This window comes from Cryptotermes secundus, unplaced genomic scaffold (assembly GCF_002891405.2).
Source record: "Cryptotermes secundus unplaced genomic scaffold, Csec_1.0 scaffold1355, whole genome shotgun sequence".
NCBI lineage: Eukaryota > Metazoa > Arthropoda > Insecta > Blattodea > Kalotermitidae > Cryptotermes > Cryptotermes secundus.
Window position 1 is genome coordinate 1 of NW_019731597.1, and position 13,586 is coordinate 13,586.

General features: G+C 39.3%; 2 protein-coding genes and 1 long non-coding RNA gene across 6 annotated transcripts in view; 2 read left to right on the top strand and 1 right to left on the bottom strand.

Moving 5' to 3' along the window:
* Positions 1 to 120: 120 nt before the first annotated feature.
* On the bottom strand, positions 121 to 8,692 carry LOC111867262. 4 transcript variants are annotated; one of them, XR_002843301.2, is made up of 4 exons: positions 2,860 to 3,018; positions 2,071 to 2,507; positions 958 to 1,079; positions 121 to 298 (listed from the first exon to the last, which is right to left on the bottom strand). XR_002843301.2 is itself a non-coding variant. In XM_023856951.2 (4 exons), exons 2-4 carry the CDS (start codon positions 2,994 to 2,996, stop codon positions 148 to 150), a joined length of 336 nt encoding a protein of 111 aa, XP_023712719.2. In that variant the 5' UTR covers positions 2,997 to 3,021; positions 8,246 to 8,692; the 3' UTR covers positions 121 to 147. The 4 variants fall into 4 exon arrangements, 2 of the variants coding, with proteins under 2 accessions (XP_023712719.2, XP_023712720.2); XM_023856951.2 differs by lacking the exon at positions 2,071 to 2,507 and adding an exon at positions 8,246 to 8,692 and having other exon boundaries at positions 121 to 224; positions 2,860 to 3,021; XM_023856952.2 differs by lacking the exon at positions 2,071 to 2,507 and adding an exon at positions 8,246 to 8,692 and having other exon boundaries at positions 2,860 to 3,021.
* On the top strand, positions 6,011 to 8,327 carry LOC117282546. The gene is made up of 2 exons (XR_004513323.1): positions 6,011 to 6,392; positions 8,223 to 8,327. It is a non-coding gene; the product is annotated as an uncharacterized LOC117282546 (long non-coding RNA).
* A 2,313-nt stretch (positions 8,693 to 11,005) lies between the features above and the next one.
* The window catches only part of LOC111867261 (cyclin-T1), a 19,570-nt gene continuing 16,989 nt past the window's right edge, over positions 11,006 to 13,586 (top strand). Inside the window, exons 1-2 of the mRNA XM_033752612.1 lie at positions 11,006 to 11,040; positions 12,596 to 12,757. Of these exons, the coding sequence (XP_033608503.1) occupies positions 12,743 to 12,757 (15 nt within the window). The 5' untranslated portion in view covers positions 11,006 to 11,040; positions 12,596 to 12,742. The remainder of the gene's footprint in view (positions 11,041 to 12,595; positions 12,758 to 13,586) is intronic.

Consider the following 13,586-nt stretch of genomic DNA (forward strand, 5'->3'; position numbering starts at 1 on the left):
CTTAAATATTATACTAGTGTCATCTGCATATAGAATTGGTTTAAAATTTATTGTTGATGGTTTTAGATAGATCTGACCTATGCGAAGAATCCTGCATGGTTCTTACTATTACGTTAACTGAAAATACACACAAGATGTTACGATGACTTACTTGTAGGATGGCAGCCACTCAATTCCTGCTTCCGTCAATACCCCTGGTGGTCTTTCCTCAGCCACGGGCAATTCTGCAGGAATGGAGGAGGCTTCATAGGACTCAATTTCTCAAGCTATTTGCAGGTAATGTGCTCCATACATTTCCCTGCAAACAATGGCAAATGAAACTGAGTGTTTGTTCATCACTAGAAACTTGTATTCTTCCCAGATGGGATGGCATAGTGGCAATATTCTACTTTTTGCTGGGAGGTGCTCAGTTTGAATCTCCGCTAGGACTCTGTACAGTCTCAAGCCATAGTCAACCATTTCCTAGGTTTATTCTCATGCCATTTGGTTCTAACAGATCAGGCAGTATGCATGCAGTTATGTGTTCATAATGCAAAGTAGTTCTTTCAAATTCTACAAAGTCTGAGACTGAGAGCAGTGTGAATCAAGACATTTCTTTCTTGATCTGATCAAAAGAATTTGGGACCTGCATGTGTTACATAATCTTGCACTGCAGGGATCATAGGACAATGACAGTTATTTTCAGTCGCTAAAGAAATTCTAACAGACTTGTCACATGGTCAACACTCCTTCGAATTCAAGAATGACAGATCCAAATCTCAACCTCAGGGATAAATTGTTTTCTTCAAACCTGAGAGCAAAGATAGTGTCTCAAAGTATATTAAAACCACTTCCTTCCACATCCTTTCCAATTCATTACTCATTCACTTCTATACAATCTGAGCCATGGCAGTATCATTAAATAAAGCGCACAAAAATAAGTATGAATTGTTATGAAAATTTCCCTTAATCACTTACCAAAACTGGCCAGGGGTCTCTGGAAATGGAGACTAATCAGGTGCAAAAAGATCTGCATTCCACTGATAAGCATTAATATGCGTGTTGCCTGAAGACATTTGGTCCAACTGAGTACCTCGAGCCTGGAAGTTAAGCATATATTCATATTCACTGGCATCCATACCAATTCTTTCACAATGCAAAATAACAGCATGAAGCATTTGACCAGAGGATTTCCCCAGAACTCATTCACTCATTCATTCATTCTATTTATTTTCCATAGGTCCATACAGTATATAACCAGGATGTGGAAATGGTCCTCAAAATACATATCAAAATAATCTTCAAAATACATATACAAAATTGTATGAGTCCATTATTTGAAGCAGTAGGTTAACATAAATTTTGCAGGTTGCAGATAGGCAAACTTATACATCATAAAATCACATATAATAATAATAATAAATAAAATTCAATTAAAACATAAATTAAATAACTTACTATAAAAACATAGTCACAATTGCATATAATCACTTAAATTACCAATTAGGTGTCTTCCAGCGTCACACATTTATAACCAGTTCTATGTTAAATGTTCATACAAGCTAGAGAGGTGTAACAGCCTCTTCAATACATGTTTAAAATTGTACCATCAGCAGCCATCTTTGTTATTATTATCAATTAATGACAAGCAGATCTGGATTATTACAATTTTTTCTAAATTTGTACATCACATTAGTAAGATTAAATAAAATATGAGCCATAATAATTTTAGATAGGACAAGTGAATATATATAAATTGCAAATATATTACAAATAATTACTAATAGTTACTGACCTAGCTCTGTTATAATTTATATATTATGACCAGTTATGTCATCCCAGTTACTGTAGATCTCTGTGTCCTCTTGTGGAAACATTGTGAAATACATAACAGAAAGACATATTAGAAATAGGCTAAACAATTTATTTTGTTTAAATTTATATGAAAATATGAATGATTTATGAGGAAAGATTACTTTCTTCTGGGACATAACACTGTGCAGTCTTGCATATCGTCACCATTTCTGAGAGACCTGCTTCCTCCACAGTCAGGATAGAAGAGCAGGCCATGTGTGCAAACAGTACATATACCTGTATACAGAGAAAATGGCCAAGACTAAGGCTCCCACTGATCCAAACAGTGTAAAGAACAGTGATCCTCCCTCTCCTTATGCCTGTACCAATTTTCCACACTTATTGCACTCTTCTAATCTGACAATGGAGAGAGCAGGAACACCAAAACACCTGAAACAATCTACATCACAACATGGTATCACATCCCAGGAAGTCAAAAGTGCTCACAGTCACCACTGTCAGAACCTCAAATCACACTTTGTCATTACAGGATATCCATTCACGCACAAATGGACCTGCACGAATAATTTAGAGACAGTTTATCAACTCGCCCTCTCTATGAAGATTGGGCACATTGAATGTGTCCCAGTAAATCCAGTGAAATCAGTATGAATTCTCCTATTTGAGCACATCATGAAGATTCACAGATTCAGTTTGGTGACACCACAGTTATCCTGGACATAGTGATAAAAATATTCAAGTGCACAAGCCAGAAATGAACCCAATCCATGCAGCCAACTATTTCCTGACCCCTGATGCAAATCAAAGAATGTGTACAAGATAATGTCTGTGCCTTTGTTCCTGCTTGCCCTCAACGGAGCATGCAATGGATTCTGGCAGGTCCACTAAATTGCCATTAAGTACATACTTTTGTATATAACTTCTAATCTGTACGCATGTAATGTATAACACAGTATATACAAACAAAATATAGAGTAACTTTATTATTACTTACATAAGGAACAGAGACAGACAGAGATGGAAGACTGAAAGTATAAAAAACAAATACAATAAACCTGAACTGACCATGCATCCTGGATATTCTGATGACTTGTATTCACTCCTGGCTTACGGTCACCTAGTGGCATGGCATACAGAAATGCACAACCCTGATGGGGGGGGGGCAGTAGCGACCAGAGTAACTTGCTGCCTCCACCTTCCATGCAGATTCTTCTCAAAAGACAGTACCAGTGTAGTAAACTGTGTTGCAGCATATCCCAGAAGACTTCAATCTTAATTCTGCAATTCCTTTCTGATTATTGGTTTTCATCTTGGTCCAGCAATGACAGCAGGAAAACCTTAACTCTTCAATGATGCAGGACATTTAATTCCTACTCACTCCTTGGGATGGAGGATATTTAAACATTTAAAACGGCAAAAGCAACATTTCACTTAAAGTGTAATAAACTGGGAAAAACTGGAGTTTTGTTTTTCTAATTTTCAAATTACATTCAGAAATGTAATAGTACATAGGTCATACTAAAAGTCATAAGCAACAATTCTTTGTAAAGTAACATTCTTTATTATTGACAAACCAAATACACCAGCTCAATCTACAGACCTTTCTTTATTTTTCCACATAATCGCCACTTCTTTGTACTCATTTCTCCCAGCGTTCTCCCCTTCTGTAAAATTCTGTTCCAGCTGTCTGAAGACACCGACGCACTGCTTTCTGAATTCAGCGTGCTTATGGAAGTGTGTGCATGGGTGCGAGCAGTGTTCAAAGATGGGTCAAACATTTTAAAGATGAGAACATCAACAGGGAAATGAGCCTCGGAGCGGTCATCCTCGAACAGCCTCAATTGAACGCAACAAGGAAAGAGTGGATCAGATCATTCAAGATGACAGGCATGTGACTGTAGACACAACAGCCTGAAAACTTGGAATAGGGCACAGTGCAGTACAGGAGCTGATTGAAAGCTTGGGCTATAGGAAAGTTTGTGCTCGTTGTGTCCCGTGGTTATTGACCGAAGACCACAAAGGTCACATTGGAAGCAATTGCAAAGATGTTGTGGGAAGTTCTTCCACACCATTTCTATAGCACTGATATGGCACCCTCTGACTACCATCTTTTCGGATTTGTGAAGGATCAGCTGTGTGGACAACGTTTTGAGACAAGGGAAGCAATTCACAAAGCAGTGCATCAGTGTCATCAGATGGCTGGAATGGAATTTTACAGAAGGGGAATTTTCAAACTCCCAGAACGCTGGGAGAAATGAGTACAATGATGTGGTGATTATTTGGAAAAATAAAGAAAGGTCTGTAGGATAAATGATACAAACTCCGTCCCAAGTGCAACCAATATATATTATATGTCCTTGATCTTGTTCTTTCTACACTACATGTTTCGGCCTCTATCGGCCATCATCAGGTGTATACTCTTAACGTTGCTGCCACACTGAACTCAGTCTAAAATTTAACATTCAAAAACACAATGTCACATTCTTCGTATTATCAACATCTACATCGTTGATATGTGTCTGGTATGTAGATTATGTTGCACACGTCAAATTTGATATTCTTGTAGTAGCACTCTAAAAATCTTTAGTTATGATGTTTTTAAAACCTTTTAAAATTTTCTCTAAATTTTAAATTTACAATTTAAAATTCTTAGGGTTACTCGCCCTATGTCTAAGTGCTGGAGCGGCTAGTTCTTGTTTTCACACTGTACAGGTGTTATTTAATGTAGTCTTCTTGTGTGAGTGCCGCTGCTTGTCTGTAATACGTGTGCTGTCTGCTGTATTGTACAGTGTGAAAACAAGAACTAGCCGCTCCAGCACTTAGACATAGGGCGAGTAACCCTAAGAATTTTAAATTGTAAATTTAAAATTTAGAGAAAATTTTAAAAGGTTTTAAAAACATCATAACTAAAGATTTTTAGAGTGCTACTACAAGAATATCAAATTTGACGTGTGCAACATAATCTACATACCAGACACATATCAACGATGTAGATGTTGATAATACGAAGAATGTGACATTGTGTTTTTGAATGTTAAATTTTAGACTGAGTTCAGTGTGGCAGCAACATTAAGAGTATACACCTGATGATGGCCGATAGAGGCCGAAACATGTAGTGTAGAAAGAACAAGATCAAGGACATATAATATATATTGGTTGCACTTGGGACGGAGTTTGTATCATTTATCGTGTAGAGTGCAACAGGATGCTTAAATATAATATTGTAAAATGTCTGTAGATTGAGGTGGTGTATTTGGTTTATCAATAATAAAGAATGTTACTTTACAAAGAATTGTTGCTCATGACTTTCAGTACAACAGTCGTATATTATTGTTATATCATTATTAGTATCATATTATCTTAGAAATTCAGCTGGTTGTGTTAGTCATGAAAATATCCCACACAGAGTCCCTAATCACACAGTTTTTTACACACAACTTGACGTTTGTGTTGTCTTGATTTCTTCACAGTTGGTGGACTCCTGATTATAAAATTTCTTTCTCTTAGATGGACAGTTTTTTCTGATGAATGTCGACCCGGCACTTTGTACTCTACAGCATTAGCATATTTCACAGAGAGTCCCTCAATTAACTGAATTCTGAGTGAAAACTGATCTATTCTTTCCCTTGTATTATTCCTACATATCATCCCATTCAGAAATTTTATTTTTGCCCCTTATAGTTTTGAAAATTCTCCCAATAGACGTTTCTTGCTTCTCTCGATTCTATCATTTACCACAGAATCGAGAGAACAAACATCCATTTTCAGTGTCAAATTCCAAATCTGGTAAAACTTTGATCTGATTCAGTTCGAAGTAAAATATCCTCCACTTGTCATAACGCAACACAATCTGCCACTTCTCTGCTCGAGACTGCCCTTGGCAGCTAAAACCGGACTGCACGATGTATATTTAAAGAACAAACGGAAATTACAGTAGTACCATTCATATACTGAACAGTTTCTGGGTCGCTATCTATATAGCAGTCATAACCGGTCATAACACACACTTTAGCTCTTTAGATGCAACATGAAGTCTCAAAGACAGAGATTGTCCAGATGTTTTCTCATGCTTCCAAATTCCAATCTCGAAGCAGCACTGGTCACAATATGCGTAAAGAGAATCGACTTTTCATTCGATCAGCATTCAGGACGTTCAGGACAGAAAACGGTCTCGATGTCTCGATAGTCTCGATCTAACATATTTAGTTCATACGAATTCATCAACTTCATGAAGGCCATCTAGGCGAGAATAGATTTGTATGGTAACAAGCAAATAAGGTGTTAAAGTAGAAAACTTCTTCAAAGAATTCAAATGTATTACAATTGTCGCATGAAGTTCAAAGTGGGACAACGAATATACAAAATGAAATTTCCTCTTTAATTTCACACCAAAAGAATTTCTTTATATGAAAAACAACAGTTCAAAATAGGCTGAAACTTAGCGCTGCACTATCCGTGCCAGATACAGAATTCGGCGACATGTGACAAAAGCCACTGACATGCAATGCACAGACTACAACAGTGAATGATTAAAATTTTTCCCTTCTCATACATTATGTTGTGCTTTGAACATCGAGGTTTTCACGCTTACCTGGCAGGTAGGTGCAAATCGTGGGCCAGCATGCAGGTCCGAGGCAGTGCTGGTGCCAGCAGAATTCACTGCCGATGAGTGCCGTGGTGAAGACGGGACTGAGTGCACTGGCAGGGCATGATGTTTTTGGTGGCAGCATGTCACCCCTGTAGGTGAGCTCTGCAGGAACACTGCTGGGTGGTTAGAATGTCTCACAGCATAAGCATCTTCAGTCCACACTGGCCACATTCATGATAGCCCAATGGTCTCGGTGGAATGCTGAAACAAAGTGAATAAAATTCAGTTTCTTAGTGCTATGTGAATCGAAGGGTTAAACACAATAATCTTTTTGTCATGTCCTTCCACATAATTTCTGCTGTACGCAGATCTATGTGCATGATATCTTCAATCTCTACCCCTTCTTCTCACATTTCCCTTTTGATACCTTGCCAATTACTTCCTCTCTTCGTACTGTCTATTAGTATCCTCCTAACTGGGTGACTCTCATTCAGAAAATAATTCTAAAGCCCTTCTCAACATCCTTGCTCTAGCCACACTCATTCTCTTTGCAAGACCAAGCAGCTGCACACATTCCTCTTATAATTACATCCCTTCTCATTTTTCCTTTTAACACCTTCCAAAAATATCATACCCATTACTTGGATTACAGTAGGAATAATTAACTTCCACAAAGCAACACACTCTGCTATCCAGTGCCATTCCATCCCCATATTCTCATACAACCAGCAAAACTTTCACAGAAAACATATCATTTCTATAAAATTACTTAAGAAGCAAAGTTATAATGTGGGTACATTCATATGCCATACTGTCGCTAACAGCACTGCCTCTCATCCTCCCTCACACAGTGTTGTTACAGTACAGGCTAACTGAATCTGTGGTAATGTTGCCCTAGATCCAAAATCATTCACCCACCAATCTGACACAGTGTCTACAGTACGAAGAAACTCAAGCAACTGGCACACCCCTTTCCCGTACATGCCAGATAACTGGTAGCCTATATTATTAAAAAGCACAAAAATCCAAAAACATAAAACTAATGATGAAACTTCATTTACATACAAATCTTCCAGTGTTTAGAAAAGAAACAAACATACAAAACTGTGAACTAGATAACTCCATACATTTCCCACATTTAATTTACTCTGCAAATTTAATCACACACATTGCTTCATCAATGATATGTATACAGTTGCCGTCTTGTAGTGCACTCAGTTTCACCTGTTACTTCACGACATGTTTCGGCAACATAGTGCCATCATCAGGTGCCCTAATTACGCTAATCTGTTTCATTGCTTGCCTTTATAAAATTATTTAAAAAGTGCATATTTGCCAACTATAATAAATTTACACAAACTGAAACTTGTTAAGATTATTCATCTTTTGTGTCATAATTAAAACTTGCGTGTGGTTCTTCCACTATGGGGGTCGTTTTTCTTATAATGGAAGAACCACACGCAAGTTTTAATTATGACACATAAGATGAATAATCTTAACAAGTTTTAGTGTGTGTAAATCTATTATAGTTGACAAATACGGACTTTTTAAATAATTTTATAAAGGCAAGCAATGAAATAGATTAGTGTAATTTGGGCACCTGATGATGGAACTATGTTGCCAAAACATGTTGTGAAGTAACAGGTGAAACTGAGTGCACTACAAGACGGCAGCTGTATACATATCATGGATGAAAATCAGTGCAACAGGATGCTAAAATACAACACATTGCTTCACTGTTACTGTACTTCAACTACATCCCATCTTCAAAGAACTTATAACCAATTTCATATTCAGATATTAGCTTGTATTTTAGTAATTAGAAAATTATATGTTGCAGTGGCTATTGGCGTGTATTCTCACCTCCCTCTGTTGCTGGTGTTAGGATGGTGTCGTGGTGATCTAGGACAGGCCCCTGTGAGGACCCACGAATTACGTCCATGTGGACCAGGGGTGGACAATTCCTCGTTCCAATTGTGTCATTCTTCCAGTACTATCTGCCGCCTGATGGATGCACGTTCACTCTAAGAAGGAAAGCAACATTCTTTATGTCAATACTGTGCTATGAAATCCACTCACTATGCTCACTGAGCTATTCCACCTCCTAAAAGGGGATAAATTAGGAAATATTGTAGAAAAGTAACGCCTCAAGGAATGAGTAGTGGATTGAGAAACTGTAAGTCAAAAATTACATATCTGGATCACTAAGTTTCTGAATTTTGTCCATCAACTTGTATTCTGAATGAACTGTGGGAACATCCCACATTATCACGCATTTCTGCAACGCTCGCTCTTCACATCACTTTTCACCATCACGCGCGCTAACCAATCAGATTGCTTCAAACGATCGCATTTATACTACGCTCGGCGATAGCCCGCGTCTACACCATTACGCGCGCTAGCCAATCAATTCTTGCTCCTCACTTTCGAGTTTGGCTCCGCCCCACCGACCAGTGTATAAAAGAGCAGAGTTATTCAGTTCAATTCAGTTCATCAGACAGCAAGCAACTTCAGCCAGCAGGCTTCGTCGCCAGCGCTCGGTCTTCGGAGACATCGGCAGGCTGCGCCGGGCACGACTGCCTCGGCCCTCCAGCGCTCTCACACCCGACTCACTGGGGCACAGCGCCTGGACTCGCCGGTGGTCGTGTTACGGTCCGACCCACTGGGCTTCTGGCGTAGCCACTGCCTCATGGCTCCTGCGACCGCGCTCGACTAGCCTTTCACCACCACCAGCAGCAACCGCCGCACTGCGATCGAGCAACCTCCATCACTTGCCGCACGGCAACCAAGCAACCAGCTGCCACGGTCGCACTGCGGCCACTCCACTCACCGCAACTAGCCTTTCTCCTTACCGGCGCGCGCCGCGCTACCTCACCGATCAATCATCTCAACAACCACGGTCCTTTTCAGGGCCAACAAATTGTTCCGAAGAAGTGGGTTGTCATCGGAGTAATGACAAGACTACACACGTTGACAAGAGTGCCCCCACAGAACATAATGTTTCATAAAACTGATCTGTTCCTGTCCCTGAGGTGAAGGGGTCCTACTTAGGTGGATCCATAGAGCTAATCTTAATCACAGAATAATCTAAGTCAATCAACTATATCTACATATGCAGCTGTGATCATGTTCTGTTATTGGGAGATCTATAATAAGAAAAGTGGGCATAACATAAAAGCCTAAAACCCAAACCAAATGCAGGGAAAACAATGCAGAAGACATCTGAAATTTACTTGCCAGGCTATACTCTCCTACTGCTAGTAGAAAATCACTGGCTTCTGTGATGTTAGTCATCAATCTAGTACGCAGGTACCAACTTTTCAAACATATCTTCTGCCTCCATATCCCTGAAGATGGACATCAATCTAGCACACAGTACCAAATTTTCATGCATATCTACTACCTCCATATCCCTGATGATGGAGGCGGTATGCTCCTCTCGAATGTCAGTAAACCCATACCAGATTGCATGGTGTAACATCCCACAGGACATTAATCCTGATGTGAGATTTTGACATTTGAGGTTACTGCTGCACTGACTATGAGGACTACGATGATCTTGGATATGATGGCATGTAGTCTGGTGTACATTTACCAACAGTTTGTAGGAACAAGCTGTCTCTGTCTTCAGGGTGAGAAGAATATGGAGGAAACATATTCATCCAAACAGATTAAACAGTCACACAGCCAGGAAACAGTAATTTTTCAGTCACTGGAGTGAGAACCACCAATTTCTTAACATAAAATGATTCGTGGTAACAGCATTGGTCAATAGACCATGCTTCAGTACATACCTGCAGTTGTCTATGTGCATAAGTTGCAATGTGAACACATGGTCATCCTGAGAGTGCATTCTGCTCAGGAGCAACTCTACCAAGTTGTGACTGCACCAGGAAAGGTGGATAAAGCTGATAACGATGGTTGTGTGGTGTGCAGTGGCCAAACTGACGGACTTGCAAGGCAAGTCCAACAGTCATCCAAAGTTACAAAAAATACATGTTCAACTACTTGACTGTCAATTTACAATGCAAACTTTTATTTAAAAAGCTAATTCTTGCTATTCTGTTTCATAGATTTTGCTCAGGTTAATGGAATACAGTGAAGTCTCAAGTTAAGATATCTTCAGACACCAGTGAATTTTAACATCAAACTGAGGAAAACCTTAAACTGAGATGATTTGAGTTTACTAGCTTGGGGGTCATTAAAATTGAACATAAAATGAGGGAAACCCTTCAACAGAGGTATTATATGTGGGTTCCATTACTGCAGCATAAGATTACAGCAGTCAAAACTACAGGGGATGGACAAAAATATGGAAACACCCAACAAAAACACATTACCATGACTAATATGGAGTAGGACAACCTGTGGCTTGTGCAGATCTGCTTGCTGTCTCCTTGAACGGATAAATAGAGGTCCTGTGTGATTTGCAAGGGAGTTATGTACCATTCTTCCTGCAAAACATTGGCAAGTTCTGTTATCGATGATGGAGGTGGATAGAGCGCACGCAGATTGCTCTCCAAAACAGACCACAAAGGCTCAATAATATTGATATCTGGTGATTGTGGGGGCCATGGCAGACATGACACTTCATCTTTGTGCTCAGAAAACCAGTCCTGGATGATGTGAGCTGTGTGAACACGGGCACTGTCATCTTGGTAAGTGGCATCACCATTGGGGAACAAAGTTTGTACCATGGGATGGACCTGGTGGCCCAAAATGGTCACATAGTCATTGGCAGTGAAGTGACCTTACAGGGTAATGATGGATCTGACAGAATATCACAATATGGCTGCTAATACCGTGCTTGAACCCCAGCTATGTTTCACTTTTGGCAGCAAACAATCTGTATCTTAAGCTTAGGATGGCGTTCTCCAGACATAAACTTGGCCAGAAGTCGAAAACAATGTGAAGGTGGACTCATCCGACCAAATGACCGTCTTCCATCACTCCACAGTCCAGGTTTTATGACTTCAGCACCACACTCTCCTCTTAGTGGCATTTTGATCACTGAGAGTGGCTATGGAATTGCAGCTCATCCAGAAATACCCTGCTCGTGGAGTTCCCTTCGTACTGTATTGGTGCTGGCAGGGTTTGTGAGCGTGACATTCAGTTCAGCAGTCACTTTTGCAGATGTAGTCTTCTTATTTTTCGTCACAATCCTACGCAATGTTCATCTGTCTCGATCACACAAGACACATTTCTGTCCATGCTGGTATTTATCAGATGCGATTTTTTCAGTCCTCCTGTGTGTGGCCATAATCTTGGATACTGTGCCTCGCGAAGCACCAGAAACTTCGGCTACATTGGTTATGGAAGCACCCACCATACATTCCCCAACAATTTGCCCGCGTTCAAATTCTGTTAGCTCTAACATGATACAATAGAGGCGAAATAAATAAATAAATCTCTTAGGCTAAACCAAAGCATGTAGAACATGCCATGATACAAGATCTTTTTTTTACAACCAGATATGTGTAAAGCTTCAATTTTTTGGTACAGGTAAAATCATCTGCAAATCAGAATGAGTTAGGAGACAATCTTTTAATGTAGGCCGGAATACTTTTAAATTGCAGATAAACCTTTTTAATTTTCAGTGGAATATTACTGAGTAACTTGATAACCTGTATATGTTACTGACTAATAGTGATATTAGCACTTAGCATATGTAGGTGATATTTATTCCTTGTATTAAATTGTGTATGTTTGTATTTCTGTCAAATTTTTCAAGTTTTTCACCATAATTGATAATAAGAAAAATGTGTATTTGCTTGCAAGGAGAAGTACATTAAATTTCCGCAATAATTTTCAGAAAGAGACTCTGCTTTTACAAGTGTTATTATTTCAGTTATTTTCTTTTGCTCAAGTGAGTTTCTTATAATTGTGAAAACTAGAAATAGGCTTTATTTTTTTATAAGTAATAGCTGAGCATCATGATCATATCTCCCCGGTTTGATGTAAATGCAGGGCTTGAGGTGGGGTTCTTTTCTAAATGGCTTAAAAGCATCCCGTTACTTCTTTGGCAGTAAATGCAATGGACAATACCTTTTTCGTTGTTGTTGTTATCTGTTTCATGGTTGTACAGGCTACTCCCCTGCGTTGTCTAACTAAATTTTGCTTTCGTGTGGCACTGTTTGAAGCACCCAAGAATGCACAGTCCCACATCACATTTCTTGCACTTCATCTGAACACGTTTCCTCTTTCCACGTGCAGAACAAACATGGCATTTCATTCTCATGGCACGAGGTCGGCCAGTGATGTCGATTGGCCTCCTCTAGACGAAGTATTGTGGATGACAGAGCAGGAGGTCGACCTAATGGACATTGTGATTGGGAGCAACACATTACAGCATGTTCCAGCATGTTGTGCATAAGGGTAAGACGAAAGTCCCTATGTGACAGTTTCACACCGCAGGATGATAGCAGGATGAAACTGTTCAGAATCGTCAGATCCAGTAAATGGAAGACACTTGTTTGGCAGCAATAAGGGTTTTTCAAAGAAAGTAGGGGGCAGGCAATTTTCCTTTGCATCAACTTCTGCCAGATACCCTAAATAAGCTGAGAAACTTGTGAAGATAGAAATATATAGGCTTATGGCCAGCTCACTTTTATGGCATGGAGTTTCTGCTAACAAGCCACAGTGTTACAAACAGGAAAGATTTTATACTGCAGAACTGTTGTGTGTAGGAGCAGAAAAATTTTATACTGCAGAACTGCTGTGTGAAGAATTTTTTAGTTAATTCCATTCATTTATCATAAAAATTGTATTAGATAGAGCAATTCAAAATACAACGCTCAAGCGCTCTAAGTGGAACTGGCATTTAAACGTAGAGCAGAAACGTGGATTTAAACCCCTGCAAGCAGTGGGCATTTAAATAAATCCCGGTCAGCTAGCTTTACTTGCGTTTCAAAACTCCGGCGGTTAAAGGTTAAGGAAAGATTCATTTTCGTATTCTTAAGACCAATAATAAATTATACAATGTCTGAAACAGTATGTCCTTCTCTTGCCTTGCATCCAATCCCAGTGTGGAGGTGGCCTGTCTCCAACAAAACAGTTGTTTACAACAAAATTTTAAGTTTTTCTATTGTTGATGTCGCGTCTGAATTCTTAGATATTTTATTGAAAATGAAAACACAATATGTTGGCAGAAAATGAGGTACACATTTCCTACTCCCTCCTACTTCATTGGACAGAAATAAATTTG

Coding starts and splice junctions, on each gene's coding strand:
- LOC111867262 (XM_023856951.2), bottom strand. CDS start 2,996: ATGGAAGGTGGAGGCAGCAAGTTACTCTGGTCGCTACTGCCCCCCCCC. Junction 1,080..2,859: donor CAGAATATCCAGGATGCATG/GTCAGTTCAGGT, acceptor CTTAACTTCCAG/GCTCGAGGTACTCAGTTGGA. Junction 225..957: donor GAGACCCCTGGCCAGTTTTG/GTAAGTGATTAA, acceptor CCATTCCTGCAG/AATTGCCCGTGGCTGAGGAA.